The sequence below is a fragment of the Leptidea sinapis genome, chromosome 45 (genome assembly GCF_905404315.1).
Source record: "Leptidea sinapis chromosome 45, ilLepSina1.1, whole genome shotgun sequence".
Lineage (NCBI taxonomy): Eukaryota > Metazoa > Arthropoda > Insecta > Lepidoptera > Pieridae > Leptidea > Leptidea sinapis.
Genome location: NC_066309.1, coordinates 5,899,688 through 5,922,085, shown reverse-complemented (window position 1 = coordinate 5,922,085; position 22,398 = coordinate 5,899,688). Strand labels below are relative to the sequence as shown.

Sequence of the window (22,398 nt, the reverse complement as noted above, 5' to 3'; positions counted from 1 at the left end):
ATTCACCAACCGATTTATTTCATACCGCCCGCGTATTACTAACAAAATACAATATTAACATTCTTATCACTTTTGTAGAAAATCTTTAATATAAACTGAATTTATATAATTACATTTAAATAGTATTTTAAATGTTTGATGTTATTTTACACTAATATTTGTTTCAATTCCAGCTTCTCATTATATATGTAAATTTCATTTTACAGCTCCATTCACACCCAGTTCTATTATTTCAATTTATTCATCAAAATAAAATACAATATCAAAGTCAAAGTCAAATAAACTTTATTCAATTAGGCTTAACTTAAGCGCTTTCGAATCTTCATATAAATATTTCTTTTAAATTTCTGAATCTATCCATTATGTTCGGAAAAAGTAGAGCTCGTGAGAAGAACATACAAGAAACTCAACGGCCACTCTTTTCAATCAATAGAGTATTTTACAATGGCTGTACACGGACGAGTAAAAAAAGAAGGACTCCGTGTCGCCATATGGTGCTCCCACATTGCCGTTAGAAAATGTTTAATAACGTTAGTAAACATTTGTTAGCAAACATTTAATCACAAATAAATTTTCATGTTAGAAAATGTTTAGTAATGTTAGTAAAATGTGTTATCTTTTGTTTGTAAACATTTTATAAGGGTGATGGCGGGATAGGCGGTGCGGTGCGGTGGGGGTTAGAGTACGCAGGTCGCTGCGCGTGGTGTCTCGCTTGTCAGTTCCTTTGTGTCAGCGAAACCAAACTGCGAGCCAATACTAGATGTTATAAAATGTTTAAACATTTTCCATCAATGTAGGAGCACTTATAACATGTAACAGTTTCTAACAAAGTGCAACAATTGTTAACATTTGTTAGTAAATGTTTTGGTGTTATAAAATGTTTACAAACATTTTATAACGGCAATGTGGGAGCACCATTACATAACAGTGAAGCACCAAAACAAGCCGGTAAACGTGTAAATACATAACCCCACGCACACACTAATACAAGCCAATCGGCCACCATTTTTTTTTATGGAATAGGAGGACAAACGAGCGTACGGGTCATCTGGTGTTACGTGATCACCGCCGCCCACAATCTCTTGCACCAGAGGAACCACAGGAGTGTTGCCGGCCTTTAAGGAAGGAGTATGCGCTTTTTTTGAAGGCACCCATGTCATATCGTCCCGGAAACACCGCACAAGGAAGCTATTCCACAGCTTTGTAGTGCGTGGAAGAAAGCTCCTTGAAAACCGCACTGTGGAGGACCGCCACACATCCAGATGGTGGGGATGATATCCTAACTTGTGGCGTGTCGTGCAAAGGTGGAATTCGGCGGCAGGAATGAGGTTGTTTAGCTCTTCGGAACACTCCTCGTGATAAATGCAGTTTGCATTATCAGATTTGCCATCGTCTGTGACAGATCAGTTTGCGTCGCAATAAAATATTTTAAAAATGCCGTTGTGCGTTGTGAAAAAGTGTAAAAACAATACTATAAAAGTATATGTGGCCATATATGATTATTTGAGGGAGAAAAAATTGTGTAACTGGTATCTCCCGTAACCGCACACACACTAGCATACAGGTGCTTCACTTGCTAATATCACGGCGCGGAGTCCTTCATTTTTTACTCGTCCGTGTGGCTGTAATACAAAACAAATTAGTTTTTAAGGCGCTGCATCCAATATACGAATTGTGTTAGTTAAAAGCGTTTTAAATACCAAATATTTAATACGAAGTAATATGAATAAATGATGTAAAAATATAATATTATTATCATTATACTTATCATGTCTTATAGCATACATTTTATAATAAAAGGCATAAAAGGCATTTATTTTCTCAAAATTTATTCCTTCAGAATTCTTTTTGATGTCATTTCTAATAACTACTAGATACTACTACCGCTTCAGAAACAAATGGCGCTCTGAGAGAGAAGAAGCGGCGCAAGAAACTCTCCCAGCATTCTTTTTTTGCGCTGTTTTCAATAAAAATATACAATATTGTACAGTCATTTATATCGCTATAAAATAATCATAATCTAGTCCCAGGCTGTCCGATCATTTAGATATTCAGCAGTGGAGTAATAGGATTCCCGACAGAGCCATTTTTTTTATAAAACATTTAAATTTATTTATAGATAATGCCTGAACAGTGGCTGGCACTTTATTATAGAAGTGTATACATTTACCCTTAACGCTATTATGTATCTTATGAAGCCTACTAGAATTAGTTACAAGCAATCCATTATTTCTAGTGTTATAATAATGAAAATCACTATTAAGAGCAAAAAGGTGACGACGGTGATTTTCTGAAAGTATATTAAATTTTCATAAATGTACTGACAATGAACAGTCAGAATATTTATTTCTTTAAATTTTTCTTTGAGAGACTGTCTATAACCAAGCTGATATATAGCACGAACAGCTCTCTTTTGCAGTGCAAACACTATATCAATGTCAGCAGCATGACCCCATAGTAATATACCGTACGTCATGATGCTGTTAAAGTAACTGAAGTACACTAATCTAGAGGTCGCAACATTCGTGTGCTCTCTATTCTTTCTAACTGTACTTTCTAAGTGTAATATTACATTAATTATAAATGGTGTCATAGTTATATATGTACGTTAGTGAAAAAAGTTATTAGTTTCTTATAGTTATATAAATTTTGTAAACATAAATAATACACAAATTAAGTTTGAAAATCACGCACCGATCGACAGAGGCCGCGGGTTCGAGTTTTCATAAATTTTGTTTTCTTATTTAATTTGTGTAATTAATCCCAGAAGAGAGGCTTTTCCTATCAATACCTATACCTCAAGTCAATTTCCTAATATGCCAATATTGTGGTTGAGCAAGTTATCATCTGTTAAGTAGATTCTGTAGATGAAGTTAAAGACCTGAGAGTTGAACAAGACATACCAAGATTTATGAACGTGACGTCACTCGAACGGTTTGCTCAATGGAAGAGCTTCGCACGGAACGCGAGAGGTCTCGGGTTCGAATTTAATATGTGTAATTAATCCCAGAAGTGAGGGTTATCACTTTAAAAATAACAAATTGTAAAGTAACACGAATTGTGTGTTATAAAATTTGAAAGATGCCATTGAGTGTCAAGATGCCACGCACACAAGCATCTAATAGTTGTTGTAATAAAAAAAGCTATTCTACCTAGGTAGTGCGGTATCTACTTGGAGTGCAGCGGAGACCAATCCTTAATGATTGTTTAATTTGTCATAAACCACTATATTCCACCTTTGTTTATCTGTATATCTACATAATAAAATGTAATGCGAACATTTAGATTCCTTTTTAATACAGCTGATTGGCACAGGGTAGTTAAGTTTTGGCATAAAAAAGATATATTGAAGACTAGCTGACCCAGCAAACGTTGTATTGCCGATATTAAAATCGCGATACAAAAGTAACTGTTGAGTTGTTGTAGATAGGTGAAAATTTGAAGTTGTATGTATTTTTTAATGCTGACTCATAATTAAACAAATTAAAAAAAAATGTCCATTAAATTAAAAAAAAAAATTGGCGTGGACCACCCTTAACATTTAGGGGGATGAAAAATAGATACCTACCCAATATGCACTCATATGGGAGACTTTCAGTTAATAGTAAGACGCGAGGATGTAAGGCGTGAAGAAAAAAATTATTGCAAATTATTTTTTGAAAGTAAGGGACGACACGAGCAGGACGTTCAGCTGATGTTTATTGATACGCCCTGCTCATTAAAATGCAGTACCGCTCAAGATTATTCTCCCAAAAATTCTGAGCGACACTACAACTGCACTCGTCACCTTGAGACAAAAGATGTCAAGTCTCATTTGCCCAGTAATTTTACTAGCTACGGCGCCCTTCAGACCGAAACACAGCAAAGCCTACACATGACATTATTACCAGTGGGAGGCTCCCTTGCACAGGATGCCGGCTAGATTATGGGTACGACAACGGCGCCTATTTCTGCCGTGAAGCAGTAATGTGTAAGCATTACTATGTTACGGTCTGAAGGGCACCGTACCTAGTGAAATTACTGGGAAAATGAGATTTAACATCTTATGTCTCAAAGTGACGAACGCAGTTGTAGTGCCGCTCAGAATTTTTGGGGTTCTTCAAGAATCCTGAGCACTGCATTATAATGGGCAGGGCGTATCAATCACCATCAGCTGAACGTCCTGCTCGTCTCGTTCCTTATTTTCATTTAAAAATATACTGCTTATAAATAGGCGCCGTTGTGGTACCCATAATCTAGCCGGCATCCGGTGAAAAGGAGCCTCAAACTGGTAATGCATCGGCCCTACATTATTATTATATAGAAGGAGTATTTATATATAACAATGTCGCGATCTTATAAAGGGACTGGGTGCGCGCGACAGCCTGTGTACTTCGCGTCCGACTCCCGCCTCGAGTACTTGCTACTCGCGTCCCGCTCAGGACCCGCAGGAACCTCGTTGACGAATTTTGAACTTGCCAAAAGTGTGATTTAATAAAAAATATCAGTAAGTGTTATAGTATATTTATTTTATTTAATATTGTTCACTATATGATTTTTATGAACTTGTTGATCGCCACGGCTACGCTCAGGCTGAATTTGATACTATTAAAAGTAATATACGGATTTTTCTTTTAACGTGTTTAAAATGAATATTGAAACGGTGTTTTAGGTTACTTTAAATAAAAAAAAATAGCCCATGTACAGTGATAATATAAGAAATATATTCTGCTGTGAAAAAATGAATTTTTAGAATCGGACAAGTAGTTCTTGAGTTTATTAAACACAGATAAAAAACGTAATATATACTAAAATACAAATCTTACCTCAATAATGAGGTAATATCTAATATATAAAATTCTCATGTTGCGGTGTTTGTAGTTAAACTCCTTCGAAACGGCTTGACCGATTCTCATGAAATTTTGAGTGCATATTGGGTAGGTCTGAGAATCGGACTACATCTATTTTTCATCCCCCTAAATGTTAAGATCGGTCCACGCCAAATTTTTATTTTGATTTTTTTTGACATTTTTTTTTAAATTGTTTGATAATGAGTCAGCATACAACTTCAAATTTTCACCTATCTATGATCAACAGTTACTTTTGTATCGCGATTTTAATATCGGCAATACAACGTTTGCTGGGTCAGCTAGTAATAATATATTAGTATAGATAAAGTTTTAATTTCTCTGACTTGACTTGACTTGACTCTTTTGCAGTGTTTTTTCTAATGATATTGTCTTCATTAACGTAGTGGTAGTTACGTAACGTTTTCGAAGTAGACAATAATAATTAAAAGTATTCAATATTAAAATCAAATCTAATCAGACCAAAATCACTTTATTAATCTAGATCAAGGAAATGACACTTATGAATGATAAAAGTGTTTATCTTTTCACCACTAACCACCACTTCGGAAAAGGTTGAGCTTAAATAAGAAGTAGTGGCAAGAAACTCATAGCCACTCTTTTAAATCAACATTTACAGCTTCATGGTTTAAAAGTATTTTAATTACAATATATTAGGAAACCCATAATTATACAAATGATTTAAGTTTTCACACGAAACACGTGTCGAATTGTTTTAAAGACAAATATTGGCGGAATTAATACTAAAGAAAACTTAAATCATTTGTATACAATATATTATGTAAAGTTATGCAACAAATATACTCAAATATCAAATACTCAACAATCCTTACTAGAGTAAATAAAAATAAAAAATAAAATGCAAACTTCCAAACGAGTCTCGTACCAAATTTTGGCGAGTCACGTTGACTGAATGTCCTGAGGATGCCTCGTGTAGAGGCCAAACACGTGTCGAATTGTTTAAAAGACAAATATTGGCGGAATTAAAACTAAAGAAAACTCAAAACATTTGGATAATTATGGATTTCCGCAAAGTAACGCGAACTTCAATAAATTTTCTTAAATGTAAATTAATAAATATGTAATAAGTTATTGAGTACATAAGATGCATCAAAACACACAGGCACTGTAAATAAATAAAAGTTTTATGCCAGAATTTTATTAACGATTACATAAAAAGCGATTATAAAAATAATTATATAAAACTAAAAATGTATTTAATTTGTAAAACATGTGGCAGAGTTTTCAAGAACATCATCGACTCGACCATATTTAATGGAAGGCAACGAGCCGTCCCACGACGTCGCCACAAGCATTGCATTTAAAAACGAACATGACGAAGACTGTCACAAGATCTCAATTAAATATTTAAAAAGAATGTTAACCTACATTTTATGCGATACATTCTGCATTCACTCCATTACCAATCTGTGTTATCATTAATAAAGTCATTTATGTTATAGTAACCTTTACCACACAATATTTTTTTGACAATTCTTTTGAATTTCGTAATACATTTGTTTTGAAGATTTTCTGGGATATTGTAGTAAAAGCATATACAACGCCCTCAAAAGACTTACAAATTCGTCTTAGCCGAGTAGTAGGCATTATAAGTTTATGTTTGTTCCTGGTGTTAGCATTATGGTTGTGACAGTTTCTAGCAAATTCACTGAAGCACTACTACCCTACTCTGTGATATGACTAAAGATTAGTATAAATAATATAAACTGTTAATAGACAAGCATTTTTTCTATAACAAAAAAAATTCAGAACAAAACAACCGACTTCAAAAACACTATTCCAAAACAATAGATATAATATGCACTAAAAAGTATAAAAATAATTGCGTATTTTTATACAATCTAATTAATTAATCTAATTCTAGTTATCATTATTGTTATTTTTGGAATTGGTGTCCTTCCGCCGCGACCCGCTCTCGCCTCTTGCCTCCTCACGACTCAAGCACATCTCACCTATATATGTAGTTACAAACCTACCTTGGATGACACCGACTCCAAAAATTACAATAATCGTAACTAGAATTAGATTGTATAAAATTCCTTATTATTTTTATACTTTTTAGTGCATATTATATCTATTGTTTTGGAATAGTGTTTTTGAAGTCGGTTGTTTTTTGTAATTTTTTTTTTAATTTTTTGATTTTGAGTTATATTGAAGTACACTAACTAACAATTTGTATAAAAATATGTGAATATACTAAATTTTTTTATGTAGCAATGAATGTAAGCGCTTTGCAAATTGATTACAGAAAGTTAGAAATTCTGCTACAGATCGCACCGTTACTGTAAGTCGTTAAAGAGACATCGTTATAGATCATCATATTTGCCTACGACAATTACTTGACCATAACTATGTTATGGTAGATTATTTAAATATCCGGATAGCATAAAAAAGATTCGGCCGAGTATCGTTGAAATGCTACTAAGAATGGAAGAGTTCCGTTACTTTGTCATGGATTCCGTAATCAGAACCTAACCAAACTCTCACCAAACTATCTTTGAAGTATATTCCAATAAAAAGAATCAACTAAATCGGTGGCGCGATATTGAGTTATTATTAAATTTATCATCCACTTTGTTATACGTATGTATAGCAAATTTAAGACTTTTATGGTTTTCTCATGGATGCCACTGTCGGATCTGGACCACATTACACGTGAAGCACCAGCTTTCAAATAAAAAAGAATCATCAAAATCGGTTCATCCAGTCGAAAGTTTTGGGATAACAAACATAAAAAAATACCGACGAATTGAGAACCTCCTTTTTTGAAGTCGGTTAAAAAGTGAGGACACACGAGCAAGACGTTCGCTTGACTGTGAGTGACACGTCCCGAACATAACAATACAGTGCCGCTTGATTCTTCTTTGAATCAGGATTCTTGAAAACCTAAAATTGCGAACGGCATCACAACTGCGTTCGTTACCTTGAGACGTAACATGTTACGTCTCTGCAACTGCAGCTCGGGGATCATGCTCTCGAGCTGCAGCGTCCTTGGGCTTGCCACAACACTGATTGGCCGAAGAATAAAGCGTGCTTGATGTTCACTTAGTGGTGGTTGACTTTATTTCAACTTTGACCACACTTTTTATAAGGCCGTAACGTTCAAACAGCACTATGGGTAAATGCATTTGTGAATAATCGTGCCCCCCCCCCCCACCGAAAGACAGTAATCAATTTTAACACTGTCTCAATATTGAAAAATATTTATTTAAAACAAAACAATGCCTATAAATATATTTACAATACTTTATATGATTACATGAAATTAAATCTATCACTACGAAGAAGGGTACGTAGAAGAGTGGTCTTGGCCACTCTTAGTGCACCTGATCTCTAAGAAAGGTGTATGCTTGGATCCGTCAAATAATCGCCCCATTGCATTTACTTTAATTTTCTCCAGAAGAATGGAGTCGATTTCCAACTACCAGCTCTTGGGATACCTGAAGAGCACCAGGTAATCAGCGATTGCCTGTATGGTTTCCGCCAAGGACGCTCAGCTGGTGATCTTCTTATATCCCATCCTTCGGGCTTCCCAAGAGGCTTTGCAACTAGGTCACTAGCTTTTTGGCTGACCGAAACATCTTTTCGTCATCATTTTCGTTCGTTCATCGTTAACGTATTATGCCCTACTTCTGCATATCAATAATATACTGTAAATCAGTTTCATTCAGCATTCATTGCTTTGCAAACGACAACACAGGCTATGCTTCTTACACCGACGGTGCCAATATCTCTCGGGAAAGCGTCGAGAATTGGAACAAACTAGTGACTGAAATCTAGACTATATATACTATGCAAAGTCTCTTGTCCTACTGGACACTCGAGATCGCTCCCATAGCTGACAAAACTTGTATCGACAAACTCGGCGTTATTATAACGAGCACCGTTCAGTTCATTTTTCCGGAACGATACGACTTAGGGGCCTTCAACCTTTAAGGCTGGTATATCTCGACCTCTGGTGTTGCGGTGTCCACGGTTGCCGTACCGCTTTCCATCACGTGAGCAGCTTGCCCGTTTGTCTCTTATTAAAAATAACGTGTGTATAATAATACAAGCGTAGCGCTACACGTTACTACGCCTAAAGCGTAGCCTCGACATATTTTGTGATTTATAGCCTACGGTGGGATTATTTATAATTAAACCTTGTATTGATAATTATAACAAATTGTCAAAAATAACGTATTCTTAGCATTGTATTCATCAGCAGTAGACTAGGGGCAACGCAGTAACGGTGTTTTTTTTGCGTGATAAGATACCGAGGGCTAAATTGTGTCATGAAGGCAAGAAGGCTCAGTTGACAGCGAAGCGAAGCGGGTCCTTCCCACTAATTGAAATTTAATAATATTTTTCAATATAGGAAACGAAATCACTTATTGAAAGTAAAAAAACCATTCATTTCGAAATCAATACCTGAGACTTGAAAAGAACGGGCTTCTTCCTTTTTTTAAATAAAATTTCGATGTAATAAAATGTATAAATTAAATAGCCCGACGGCCGTCGTTCCATTCCCAGTCGCTCTAGTGATGTCTGCTGATATAAACGTATTCCCAAAGAATCCTTCTAATACACAAAGAAACATCTTTTCAGATTGTTTATTATATTTACCGAATAGAGTAGTGACTAGCTATTGGTATTAATTATCACATTTATAAATTAATTGTAATTTGTTCCCTGAAGGGTAGAAGAGATGGGTCCTTGGTGTTGACGCACAAAAGCTTATAACAGAGTTATCCAGGGTCTAACTGATTTGACAGGTGACTCAAATTCTGGAATGGACCTTTGTCACAGGATAAGTTTGGCCATACAGAGAGGAAACGTAGCCAGCTTCATGGGCACCTTACCTGCCGAACGCTTTATTTGCGATATTTACTTCTTGTAATTAATTGATTTTAATAGATTATTTAAGTTTCACTTTTTTTATATAAATAGTATTATTAATTAATAATAATAATAATATTGACACACTCTTACACAAATTATCTTGCCCCAAACCAGGCATAGCCTGTACTATGGTTACAAGACAACGATATATTTAATACAATATACTTACTTAAACATACATAAATACCTATAAACATCCATGACCCGGAAATAAACATGCATATTCACCATATGATTCGAACCCGGGACCTCTAGCTGAATAGTCAGGGTCACTAACCACTGGGCTATAGGGGTCGTCAATTATTAAGTCATGTGTAAATAAGGTCAATATATATAGTAACTATAGTAATTTCCGAAGCAGCTGATACGATTTTGATAGCACTTTCATTTGCAGATGGCTCATGTTAAAACAGGTAACTTATACCTAGTCTATATCAAATAAATTAAAACTGGGCAAATATTTTAAGCTGTTCAATGTCGCGGCGACCGCTTGTAACAAATAAACCAATTTATAAGCTGTTTACGTGGAGCTAAAGTAACCAAAATGATTTAAAAATGTTTTTATTGTGTATCGACGTTGAGTAAAGTGTCAACAATAGATTTTCTCTTAATTTTTAAAGTGCCGTCTGTATAAACTCTTTCTTTGAGAAAGGAGCTATTAATAGATGGACTCTGACAACAGTGACCTTAAAAATCACAGATATGCAAGTTATAATACATTATTTCAAATTAAATATAGTTGGAAAAACCAAAAACAATACACTTAATATCATGACTTACTAAAAAGTAGGAAATATTTTGATATGACATGATGACACATATAGCCCAGTGGTTAGCGACGCTGCCCACTGGGCCCGAGGTGCCGGGTTCGAATCGCAGTAGCTGCAAACATTTATATGATGAATATTAATGTTTGTTTCCGAGTCATCGATGTTTGTATGTATGTTTAAGTAAGTATATTGTATTAAATATATCATTGTCTTGCACCAATAATACAGGCATACAGTTTAGGGCAAGATAATATTATGTAAGTTAGTCAATATTATTATTATATAATAATTTTCAAATATGAAGAGTTCGTTCAATTTCCATTTAAAGTTCACATTATTGTTTAACCATGACCTGATATCATAATTGAATAAGAAACTTGATTTTGTGTTGCTTCAAGGAACTTTAGTTTTAAGGAATTGATTTTTATTTCAACTTTGTGTGTCTGTGGCATCGTAAATTCCAAAATAATGCACTGCTTTTGATGCGTTCTTTTCGCTTATGCTTTATATTATAACAATATAGTGGCGATGATGAAATAAGCATAAAAATATAGAGAATCATGTGTATAATATTGCTAGGAGGGTTTCTTTAGTTTATGTTAGAACACCATACAATAAGCCAAAATGGCTTCAAAAACTCTGGGGGTCATATTGATGAAAGCGGGGCAATATGACATGCAATTGTTCTCTAGGTGTCTTCTAGCCCTTCTATCACGGGGAGTGTTCCAAAGAGCTGTTTGACCTGATCCCTGCCGCCAATTCTGCCTTCACAAGACACGTATAAGCTTGAATACCATCCAGATGTATGGGGCTTTCCTACCACCCGCATGCGTTGTGCATTTGTTCTTCTTTTGTTTTCACACTGGGAGGTGATCAACAAGTGATGATAACAGAATGTAGAAGATACAGTGTGATGTTGTAGCTACATGCTCATATCTATCATTCACATCCAATTATAAGACTCGAATCCAAATACACACCTTCATGCCGCTGTTTTGAAGCGAAAACTTCTTTAGCGGCGTTGAGCACTTTTTTGGGATGGGTATAAATGGTAAACTCGCGCCAAGACACGTGGCCTGATCGAAAATTTCTAACACAGTGGCCGTTGAAATTATGGATGAAAGTTGATTTTTCTGAGAGATAAACATTTTAACGTAAAATAATTGTAATAGTTATTAAGTGTTAATTTTTTTATGTAATATAAATTGTAATTTTTGTGATAGCGCAATAAATGAATATTGTATTTAACCACATAAATGCTAGTCCTTTTATACTGATACTTAAAGCAATCCGTGCAAAATCATTCCCTCGTCATTCCAAAATATTCAAAATGCACAACGTTAATGTTCACGTTTTCACTTCCGTCGGCACTTCCGGATTGCGACCCGTTGTTTTTTGTAAATGGAGTCAATGCATAGAAAGAATTAGTCGAATGTTGTCAAGCAATCAACTATATTGATCTGATTTTGATACCTTTCATTTAAGGTTTTATTCAAAAGTAATACACTTTGAAAAATCATTTCGTACAACTAGAATCCTCTATGGTTACAATGAAACACGTATAGCTCTACGACAGCTTATAGCTTGAAAACCAAGCTAAGGGTCCATTTCTATACTCAATCGCAATTCTAAATTGGCGATCTAAAATTGGCATTTTAAACCATTTCCTGCTTTTGGACTTGAACTTCAATAAGGAATCTATGCTATGTTTTGGTGATTCCTGTTTTGAATTCAAATTAAAATATTTTTATTCAAAATAGGATTCAAAATCACTTATTCAACGTCAAAAACTACCACCCATTCAAAAGAGACTGCCTCAGACCTGAGAAGAATAATAATGTAATAAAAATAATATATAATAATATTGACACTTTTTATACACAAATTATCTTGCCCCAAGTTAAGCATATATAGCCTGTGTTATGGGTTACAAGACAACGATATATTTAATACAATATACTTACTTAAACATACATAAATTCATATAAATCTTACATAAATACATTTAAACATCCAAGAATGGGCGCAAGAAACTCAGCGGGCTTTTTTTTAAATATAAAAATATGGATTACAATGTGATATCGTACAATAAACATTTATAATTAAAGAGCCTGAGGGTGGTCGCTTTATTACCAGTCCGTGGGACACCAATTACGATTTTCTTAATGACAATTAAGAAAATCGTTTATGCTATAGTAACCTATCCCACACAAACGTTTTTTACAATTCTTTTAAATTGCGTAACATATTTGTTTTGTACATTTTCATAAGCATATACATCGCCCAACAAAAGACTTACTAACTTGACCCAACCGAGTAGTAGGCATAACAAGTTTGTTTGTTCCTCGTGTTAACATTATGAATCTCACAGAATCTAGAAAATTCCTCAATGTGCTTATGAACGGAATATATAGAACAGTATGAAAAATGTATTGAGAAGCAACAGTCAAAATGTTTATTTCTTTAAATTTTTCTCTAAATGATTCTTTAGGATCTAGGTTATAAATCGCGCGAATAGCCCTCTTCTGCAGCACAAAGATGGTATTAATATCGGCCGCACTGCCCTATTGTCTGATCTGCACTGTTTTATGACTATTTAAGAATAAGTTATTGGCGCTAAACCAGTACACGATGTCAGATAGAGCATTGTTTTTACTTCGTCATATAAAATTTGGCTTCGTTTCACTTTGAATATATATGAAGTGTCATCCGCAATACCACCTTGTGTTTTTTTTCTACAAATGATATCATCAAATCAGGATTATATATAGAATATTGAACGAGAGATCGGATATTCAAGAGGGCCGTAAGTCTAAAGCTAATAAATAAATTTAACCCACCAAGCACATTAATCCAATCCAAACTTATCAAAAGCCATAATTATTTAAACCGCTGTCATCTAAGAACAATGATATAAGGGATCAAGTAAATAATAAAACGTGTCAAAGCAATAAACAAGTTTATCCAGACTCGTAGAATAAGTGCGTGAATTTATCCTTTATCATCCAAAGACCATCATATCAAACTTACTGGAGGCTTTAGATTGTCAGTTGCTGTCTATCCAGTTCCAGTCGCTAAGGATGCCATGCTAAGATTAATATAACAGTATTTATTGTGATATAATATTTTTTTTTATTATTATTGAACCAACAGCACATGAAAATGGCCAACTGCCAATTACAGGTTCTCACTATTTAAACAACATTTAAAGCTAAACTTTTTGTGTTGTGATCATTTCAACAAACTATGATTATGAGAAAAAATGGAACACACTTGAGCCAAGTGCTCGAATGATACAATAGAAACATACCTTACAATTCAATCAGTGTCTACCTTAAGGAGTGGTTATGTTAGAATTGATAGATATGGACGAGACCGGCCTTCTGTCATACAAGGTCCTCATTTAAGCGATGTAATAACCAGCGCCCATAACATCACTGACCTGTATAAATACCACTGGACAGGCTGTTCCATATGTTTGACATGAAATTTTTATTTGAAGCGCCACTCGCGAGTGTCTAGAGAACTAATTTTGACGTTTATTGCAAATGGCTGCCAAGAAACGTAAAATATTCTGAAGTATTCTGCATTTTGGATTAATTTCGTTCGTTTTCCGTATTATTCATACTTCAAGAATCAACGAAAGTACACAATTATTTTTCGTAAATAGTTTCCCACCATTTATTGATGTTTGCTGAGGTTGTCTGCAATAGTTTTAATACCGCAGACTCTCGCTATATGGCCAACAGCGCCAAAATGGCGATATCAAACTGGCACAAAAGCACTTTTACAACCGCCAATCCATAGTAGAGGTCAGTGTTCAACATGCGTCATCTCGTCCACGGTGGTGTCTTGTGTGCGTGTAAAAAATGTTCACACCAAACTAGGCATCAACTAGTACAACGTAGCTTGCGTCATTTAAAAAAAAAGTATGGCGCCCAACGACTACATTGCGCGGCGGTACCAGCGAGTCAGTACAGGCCACCGCACAAAAATAAAACACATATTAAAATATTCGTTTGAGTACATTTACTTTTATTATTTTAATAAATATGGCATAACAAATGACATAATTTACAGCCATTGTGTACCCTAAACAACCATCTTAATAAGGTGAGAGATTTTTTGAGGAAAGAAGATTACTAAGTTCAACTTTCTAAAATGAGGCTATATTTAGAAGGACATATAATTTGGGTAGTTATTAAAAAATAAATATTAGAGCGTTTTTCGAAATACCTTCATGTTTAAAAATACGAAAGAATACAGTAAATTTGACGCGTACCAAGGGACCCGTTGCGATTTGAGAAGAATTGATGAAGCGACTTCGTTATAACGTGATACAATGAAGGCGTGATCCCATTTCTCGATTTTTGATGTCAATTTTGTTTATAGAGATATCTCGACTATATCGAGGATGTCCTCGGCCTTAGCTTAAAAATTAATCATAAATGAATCATAAATGAAGATCTTCGATTTTATTCGTTACTTTGCTTTATTTTAATGAAAATATAAATAAAGTGAAGAGATTACAAGAGAGAGGGAAAGAGATAGTGAAAGAGTGATATGGAGCATTTAGGTCAAGAAAATTCATTCCTAATTAATAATAATAACACAAATTATTATCAGTACAATCTGTGTAGCGACTGTCAGAGGGAGAGAGAGAGTGATAGGGAGCATTTAGGTCAAGAAAATTCATTCCTAATTAATAATAATAAGACAAATTATTATCATTGCGTAGTAGTGTATGGCGCCTGTCAAAGAGCTCTATTACTTGGATTTATTGATATTTAGTTATGTATGTTTAAATTTAGGTCCTTGAAAAGTTTAGGGCGACAATTTGTTGCTCGCTTCATAAACGCGGCGTAGAGTTAGTGATTACCTACCCTCGACATTTTTTTTTATGAAAATAAGAACGAGACGGGCAGGACGTTCAGCTGATGGGATCATAACAATGCATTACCGCTCATGATTATTGAAGCCCAAAAATTCTGAGCGGGACTACAACTGCGCTCGTCACCTTGAGACATAAGATGTTAAGTCTCATTTTAAAAGATTAGGTCTTCGTTAAACAACCTAAATGAACACTTACTTTTTCATAATAAAAGTCAAATTTATAGAAACGCCGGCTAGATTATGGGTACCACAACGGCGCCTATTTCGGCCGTGAAGCTGTAATGTGTAAACATTGCCCGGTCTGAAGGGCGCTGTAGCTAGTGAAATTACTGGGCAAATGAGAATTAACATCGTATGTCTCAAGGTGACGAACGCAATTGTAGTGCCGCAAAATTTTTGGGTTTTTCAAGAATCATGTACCGCACTGCATTGTAATGGGCATGTTAGCAGCTAACCGTCCTGCTCGTCTCGTCCCTTATTTTCATAAAAAAAAAACCAAATTTAAAGTCGTATCTTCGTCAAAACATCTAAATATAATTGATCTTATAAATTACGTTTACATTTTTGTTTCATTAATTATTAATTTATAAATCTTTATTTAATGTTATGGGTACTTTTAAAATAGTTCATTTGCTATTGATTTCAGGAAATAGGTGATGTTGGTAAGATGACGTCACTACGAGTATGTTTGATCACATTTCTGATCTCGATGGCCGCAACCCTGGCCATGCCCGACAGACTCGTTACAGAAGAATACATAGCAGTCGATCCAAAAGATGTTTATAACGTGAGTAATAATAATAATAATAATATAGCAAAGAGCCTCGACCATCATCTCAAGAGGCTCTCACTTAATAACTGGATAAAGGGTCAGTTACAGAAAGCAGCTGTTTTGGGAACGGCACGCATCGTGCGGAAGTTCCTCAGTCTGTCGCCCTAACCACCGGTGGAATTGTCGTGAACTAACGCCGGCGGGACTCTATTTTTTATATTTATATTTGTAATATAATGTAGAAAATAAGATGAAATTGTAATAAAGAGAATAATAATAATAATCATTAAATAAATCAAATTAACTAACAACTAATTTTACAAAAATTTAAACTAAATTAATTACAATTACTTACTCATATTAGATAACTCATTTTTGTTTTTATTAAATGTTAATTGTTATTAAAATAATTAGTAATATTAATCATTTTAAATAAGTAATAATCTGTCTGTACAAATCTGATTGTTAATAATTTTAATTCTTTTTAACTTTCTCGGGCTGTCAAAACTGCTTTCCGAAATAAAATAAAACTAATTTATCTATACACTGTAAGGATAGAGGTTAAGACTTTAAAAAACCTTTTAATGAGATGAAAGATGAGATTAACTGTAGATGACGTTGGAGTGCATTTTGGAAAATAGTTCAGCAAATAACATTTAATCAATTTGTTATGGTTTTTTAAAGTGATAACTTCCCTTCTGGGATTAATTACATAAATAAAAAAGCTCTTGCTAATCTAAACATAACAAATTATTAAGATTAGCAAGAGCGACATGTCAAGTCAATTTCCTAGTATGCAAATATTGGGGTTGAGCAGGTTATCAACTGTAAAGTAGATCCTGTAGATGAAGCCACAGCCTGGGAGTTGAACAAAGCATACAAAATTTTATTAACGATACGTCACTCTAACGGTTGGCTCAGTTGGCAAGAGCGCTCGCACGGAACGCAAGAGGTCGGATTGAGTCTCGCATCGTTGATAAGATTTTGTTTTCAAATTTTATTCTGTAAATAAGATCTATCTTAAAAAATATCTACAACGTGTCCGTCAAAGTTTTTAAACACAAAATTCGTTGTACTTTTATTTAATTATCATTAATAATTACGTCAGTTTATATATCATTCTACTGCTGGAGGTAGGAATCGCCAGAGTTCGCAACAAAAAAGGCATAAAAGGCATTTATTTTCTCAAAATTGATTCCGAATTCTTTTTGATGTCATTTCTTATATACTAGCCACTACTACCGCTTCGGAAACAAATGGCGCTCTGACAGAGAAGAAGCGGCGTATGAAACTCTCCCAGTATTCTTTTTTTGCGCTCTTTTTAATAAAATATATAATATTGTACTGTCATTGCTATTGCTATAAAATAATTATAATCTAGTCCCAGGCTGTCGGATCAGATATTCAGCTGTGGAGTAGTATGATTTTTGACAGAGCCATTTTTTTATAAAACATTTAAATTTATTTATTGATAATGCCTAAACTGTGGCTGGGACTTTATTATAAAAGTGTATACTTTTGCCCTTAAAGCAATTATGTATCTTATGAAGCCTTCTAGAATTAGTTACAAGCAATCCCTTATTTCTAGTATTATAATAATGAAAATCATTTTTAAGAGCAAAAAGGTAACGATTTTTGTGAACGTATATTAAATTAAAATATTAAACACTTCGTAGCAACGCAAAAATAATGTTTACAAGATTGTGAAGTTATAAAGTTTTCACTTTTGGCGTTAGTTCCACGAATTACAGTTGTTTTAATAATCTGGCGTTTGCAGTTATCATGGTCACGGGCGGCTCACAACTGCAATAGATTGTATAATCCAATAACAAATCATTTATTAATGCTGCCATATTTAATATTTACTGGTACGTAGAAACTTCTAGGTTGTTTGTCGTTTCAGCAAGTCCCACAGAAGCGAGCAGCGCTGGTGTTAGACCGGCTGCTCGTAGCGTTGCAGAAGGCTTTGCGGGAAGACTCCCGCGGCGCACCGTCACAGCGTTACGACGCCGACAGAGATGGACCTAGAACGGCGCCGCTACGGTTGGCTAGTTACGACGCTAATGATCTGGTAAAAATTAATAAAACTAATTTATTTTGTGTAAGTTCAGTCCTTTAGAAAACAAATCATGGTGCTCTAAGAGAGTAGAAACGGTACAAGAATCTCTGCCGGTAATATATTATTGCAATCATTAAAAAAATGCAGTGTATTCGGTATTGCACACATAAACTGAGTGCTATAAGGTATAATAATATAAGGATTATAATCATACTATAGCAAAGAGCAGCCTGGTCGTGTACACCATTACGGAAGTTGGACCTCAGCGACCAGAGAATGGAAAACTAACCACGGCGAGGTTAATAATGCGATGAACAATTTTTACAATATACTTAGTGTTGCCATAAATACTTTTACAATTAAGAAAGAACAAAATATTGCATTTCAATTTGGAATCTGTCATTTTTATATGATTGTTCATTGAGTTTTCTCATTTTGGCGCTAATACATTGTACAATATTTGCGATATTAAATTGGGTGGGGTGATAAAGAGAACTGAATCGCTGTGATTGAATTACACAAAGTAGGTATGGAGCCAAATGCAATTTTTAAAACTCTCCATTACGCTTGGTATTATTAAAATGACTGTGTACCGGGCTATTAATAGGTACAATAAGACCTCCTCTGATTGTGATAGAAAAAGATCTGGCCGTCCACGTAGTGTTCGTATCAAAAAGGTGGTCAAAGCAGTAAGATATTTTTATATAAGAGAGGGCAAACGGGCAAGAGGCTCACGCGATGGGGAGAGGTGAGGCAACCTCCCTTGGACATCCGCAACATCAGCTGTCAAGAGATGCTTTGCCGGCCTTTAAGGTGGGAGTACGCTCTTTTCTTGAAGGTCCCCAAGTCGTATCTATTCGGGAAAAACCACAGCTGGTAATTGATTCCACAAAGTGGCTGTGCGAGGCAAGAAATTTCTTGCAAAACGCGCGGTTGCAAAAGAAAAACAATCCTGTCCGAAAGCAAAAGATTTTATCTCGGGAGATTCAATTTCTAGGTGCTATCTTCAGATAGCACCTAGAACTTGCAGCCTTTAAGACACGTACTGGTCATTCCTTAACTGATAATTTAAAAAAGAATAAGCTGGTAAAATCAAAACAACTACTGAAGCGGTATGGAAAGAGAGGTCACAGAAAAATTTTGTTTACGGGAGAGAAATTTTTTACAACTGAGCAACATTTTAAGAAACAAAATTACCGTATAAATTATGCTCAAAGCTCTAAGGAAGCTACCCAATAAGTCGACAACGTGGGCACTATCCGACTTCCGTGTTTTGGCGGGGTTTTAGCTATGAAGGAGTGACAGAGCCATACTTTTGTGAAAAAGGTATCAAAACATCGGCACAAGTGTATCAAGATGCCGTTCATAAGAAGGTAGTGAAGCCTCTTAACAATACCATGTTCAATAACCAAGAATGGTCCTTCCACTAAGTCGGCGCCGGGACATAAGGCTCGGTCTACGAAGTCTTGGTTGGAAACGAACGTTTCGGACTTCATCAGAGCTGAAGACTGGCCGTCATCTAGTCCCGATCTAAATCCGCTGGATTATCAATGGTTAGTTTAAGAGAGTACGGCTTGCTCTAACGCCATGATAATTGGAGTACCTAAAACAATCCATACGATTGGCAGTGAAGAATTTTCCCATGGAAAGAGTGCGTGCTTCTATTTATAACTTGAGACGACTTTGGCTAAGCTTTTTGTGTTTTAAATTGTTTTATATTTATGTAATAAACTAACACACTGTAAAAGTAATAAATGTTATTTGCAATATTTTTTTTGTTTCTGGCAAGGCTTTATTTATGGCAAGACTAGGTAGTTCCATGACACGTCGAAGGAATGAACACTGGAAGTATAATAATATAGTTATATGAGGGAGGCGATGGCTGGCTCGAACGTCATGCGCTGCTTGTGGTGGCAGGATGATCCTGTTGCCGGAGACTCGGTTTCAGATTCTTTAAAGATATTATATATATTAATATTTATAATCGCTTATAAAATGCTCACAGAATACCTTTATTTATTTACGGTATGTGTGGAAGAGGCAGCTAATGTACTCAATAACTTTTGTATTAATTTACATTTACTTTTTTGACTTACTCGTGTAAGGCATATTTAAGGCTTTACATATTATATTGTAATTGAAATGATTTGTAAATCGATGAAAGTGTAAATCTAATATATAAAATTCTCATGTCGCGGTGTTTGTAGTTAAACTCCTTCTAAACGGCTTAACCGATTCTCATAAAATTTTGAGTGCATATTGGGTAGGTCTGAGAATCGGACAACATCTATTTTTCATTCCCCTAAATGTGGGTCACCCTTAAGGTGGTCCACGCCAAATATTTATTTTATTTTTTTTTTAAATTTATTTGATTATGAGTCAGCATTAAAAAATACATACAACTTCAAATTTTCACCCATCTACGATGAACAGTTACTTTTGTATCGCGATTTTAATATCGGCAATACAACGTTTGTTGGGTCAGCTAGTCTTGATATAAAAGAGTGGCAATGAGTTTCTTGCTACTTATTCTCATTATCAACCCTTTACGAAGTAGCAGTAGATACAATAAGAAAAATATTTTTTTGACATTCATAAGTATCATTTCCGTGACCTACATGAATTAAGTGATTTTGATTTGATTTGATTTGATATATCGTTTCAGAGTGGACTTCAACGGCGCGGGCACACTGCGAGTCGGGGCCGCGTGTTAAGATGTTATTTCAACGCGGTTACGTGTTTCTAATACGCAAATAATAACCACTATTAAAAAATCTTAAAATATTTACATTACATAAGGCATATAGCTTTTACGATGAATCTACATAAAATTTTTATACCACTATTTCTTTTATCAATAGATATGCTATTTTATATATTTCATCTTTCACATTTAGTCAAAAATCTTTAAAAGCTATTTAAATAGAGAGAAAGGTAATCGTAATTCAAAGCATATCTTGTGTATGGATTAAATAAAAATGCTACTACTTCCTATATTATTATCATTAAGCACTTAATTAAATTATTGAAATTATCCCTGCTTGCTAAAGATTGTTGATAAGTTCAAATATTTAGGTCACATCATTTCGAATGACTTAAGAGATGACTATGACAAAGAGCGGGAGCGTAGAGCGCTGTCAGTGAGGAGTAATATGCTCGCCCGCAGGTTTGCACGAAGCACAAATAATGTTAGTGTTATTATTCAAAGCATTCTGCCAGTCTTTTTACTCGAGCGACTTGTGGGTGTAGTATTCGCGAGGGGCTTATAGCGTTCTACGTGTCACATATAATAACGCGTTTAGGAGGCTGTTGGGGCTACCGTGGCGTTGCAGTGCTTCTGGAATGTTTGCTGATGAATCTGTGGATGGTTTCCATGCCATAATGCGCAAAAAAGCGGTCTCCATGTTGCAGCGTCTACGTGTAAGCAGTAACAGCATCCTAAAGATGATTGCTGCCAGAGCTGGCTGTTCCTTCCAGAATCACTGGATACAGTTAGCTCTAGGTTTATAAATATAATCCACTAATAATACTAACATAGTTCATAAGAAATATTGTTACAAATACTTTAACTAATATATATGGAGATCTCTCTGAATTAAATAAATAAATAAAGGCTGTTACTTAACTAAATGTACATATATAAGTTTATTTAACATATCAAATTCAATAATATTTATACTTAATGTTACTTTTTCCAAACTGCTTAAAAAATCATTAATTATATAAAATACATACTTACCTATTTCTTACTTTGAAATGTGACTTTAAAAATTCTTGCTTTTATAATAAAGATAATTTGTTTTCTAGTGGATTTAGTGTCAACTTGAAATATCATGTAGCTACAGTTTGTAAAACAATGTATTTTTAATTTATTTGAATTTCCAATAATAATTTAATCAGAGTAGACCACAGACGAAAAGTAGACAAAAGTATTCTGAGTTATTCATAATATATTATTTATTTATACAAACTCTTCTGGCATGATGATATCTTGATTTTTTGTAAAATACCACCTTAATTTTAAATAAACTTATACTAAAATAGAACTTTCCTAACGTACGTAGGTATAGTGTCAAAGTGTGTCTATAGATGTCAACACGAGACAGTTAACAAAAAATATTAGAAATGTTATAGTTGAGAAACGCTCTATGGGGT

General features: G+C 34.7%; 1 protein-coding gene across 1 annotated transcript in view; it reads left to right on the top strand.

Annotated features, from left to right (window-relative positions):
• Positions 1-21,937, top strand: part of LOC126977429 (uncharacterized) — a 42,336-nt gene extending 20,399 nt beyond the window's left edge. Inside the window, exons 3-5 of the mRNA XM_050826231.1 lie at positions 16,059-16,199; positions 18,088-18,255; positions 20,909-21,937. Of these exons, the coding sequence (XP_050682188.1) occupies positions 16,080-16,199; positions 18,088-18,255; positions 20,909-20,989 (369 nt within the window). The 5' untranslated portion in view covers positions 16,059-16,079 and the 3' untranslated portion in view covers positions 20,990-21,937. The remainder of the gene's footprint in view (positions 1-16,058; positions 16,200-18,087; positions 18,256-20,908) is intronic.
• Positions 21,938-22,398: the final 461 nt, after the last annotated feature.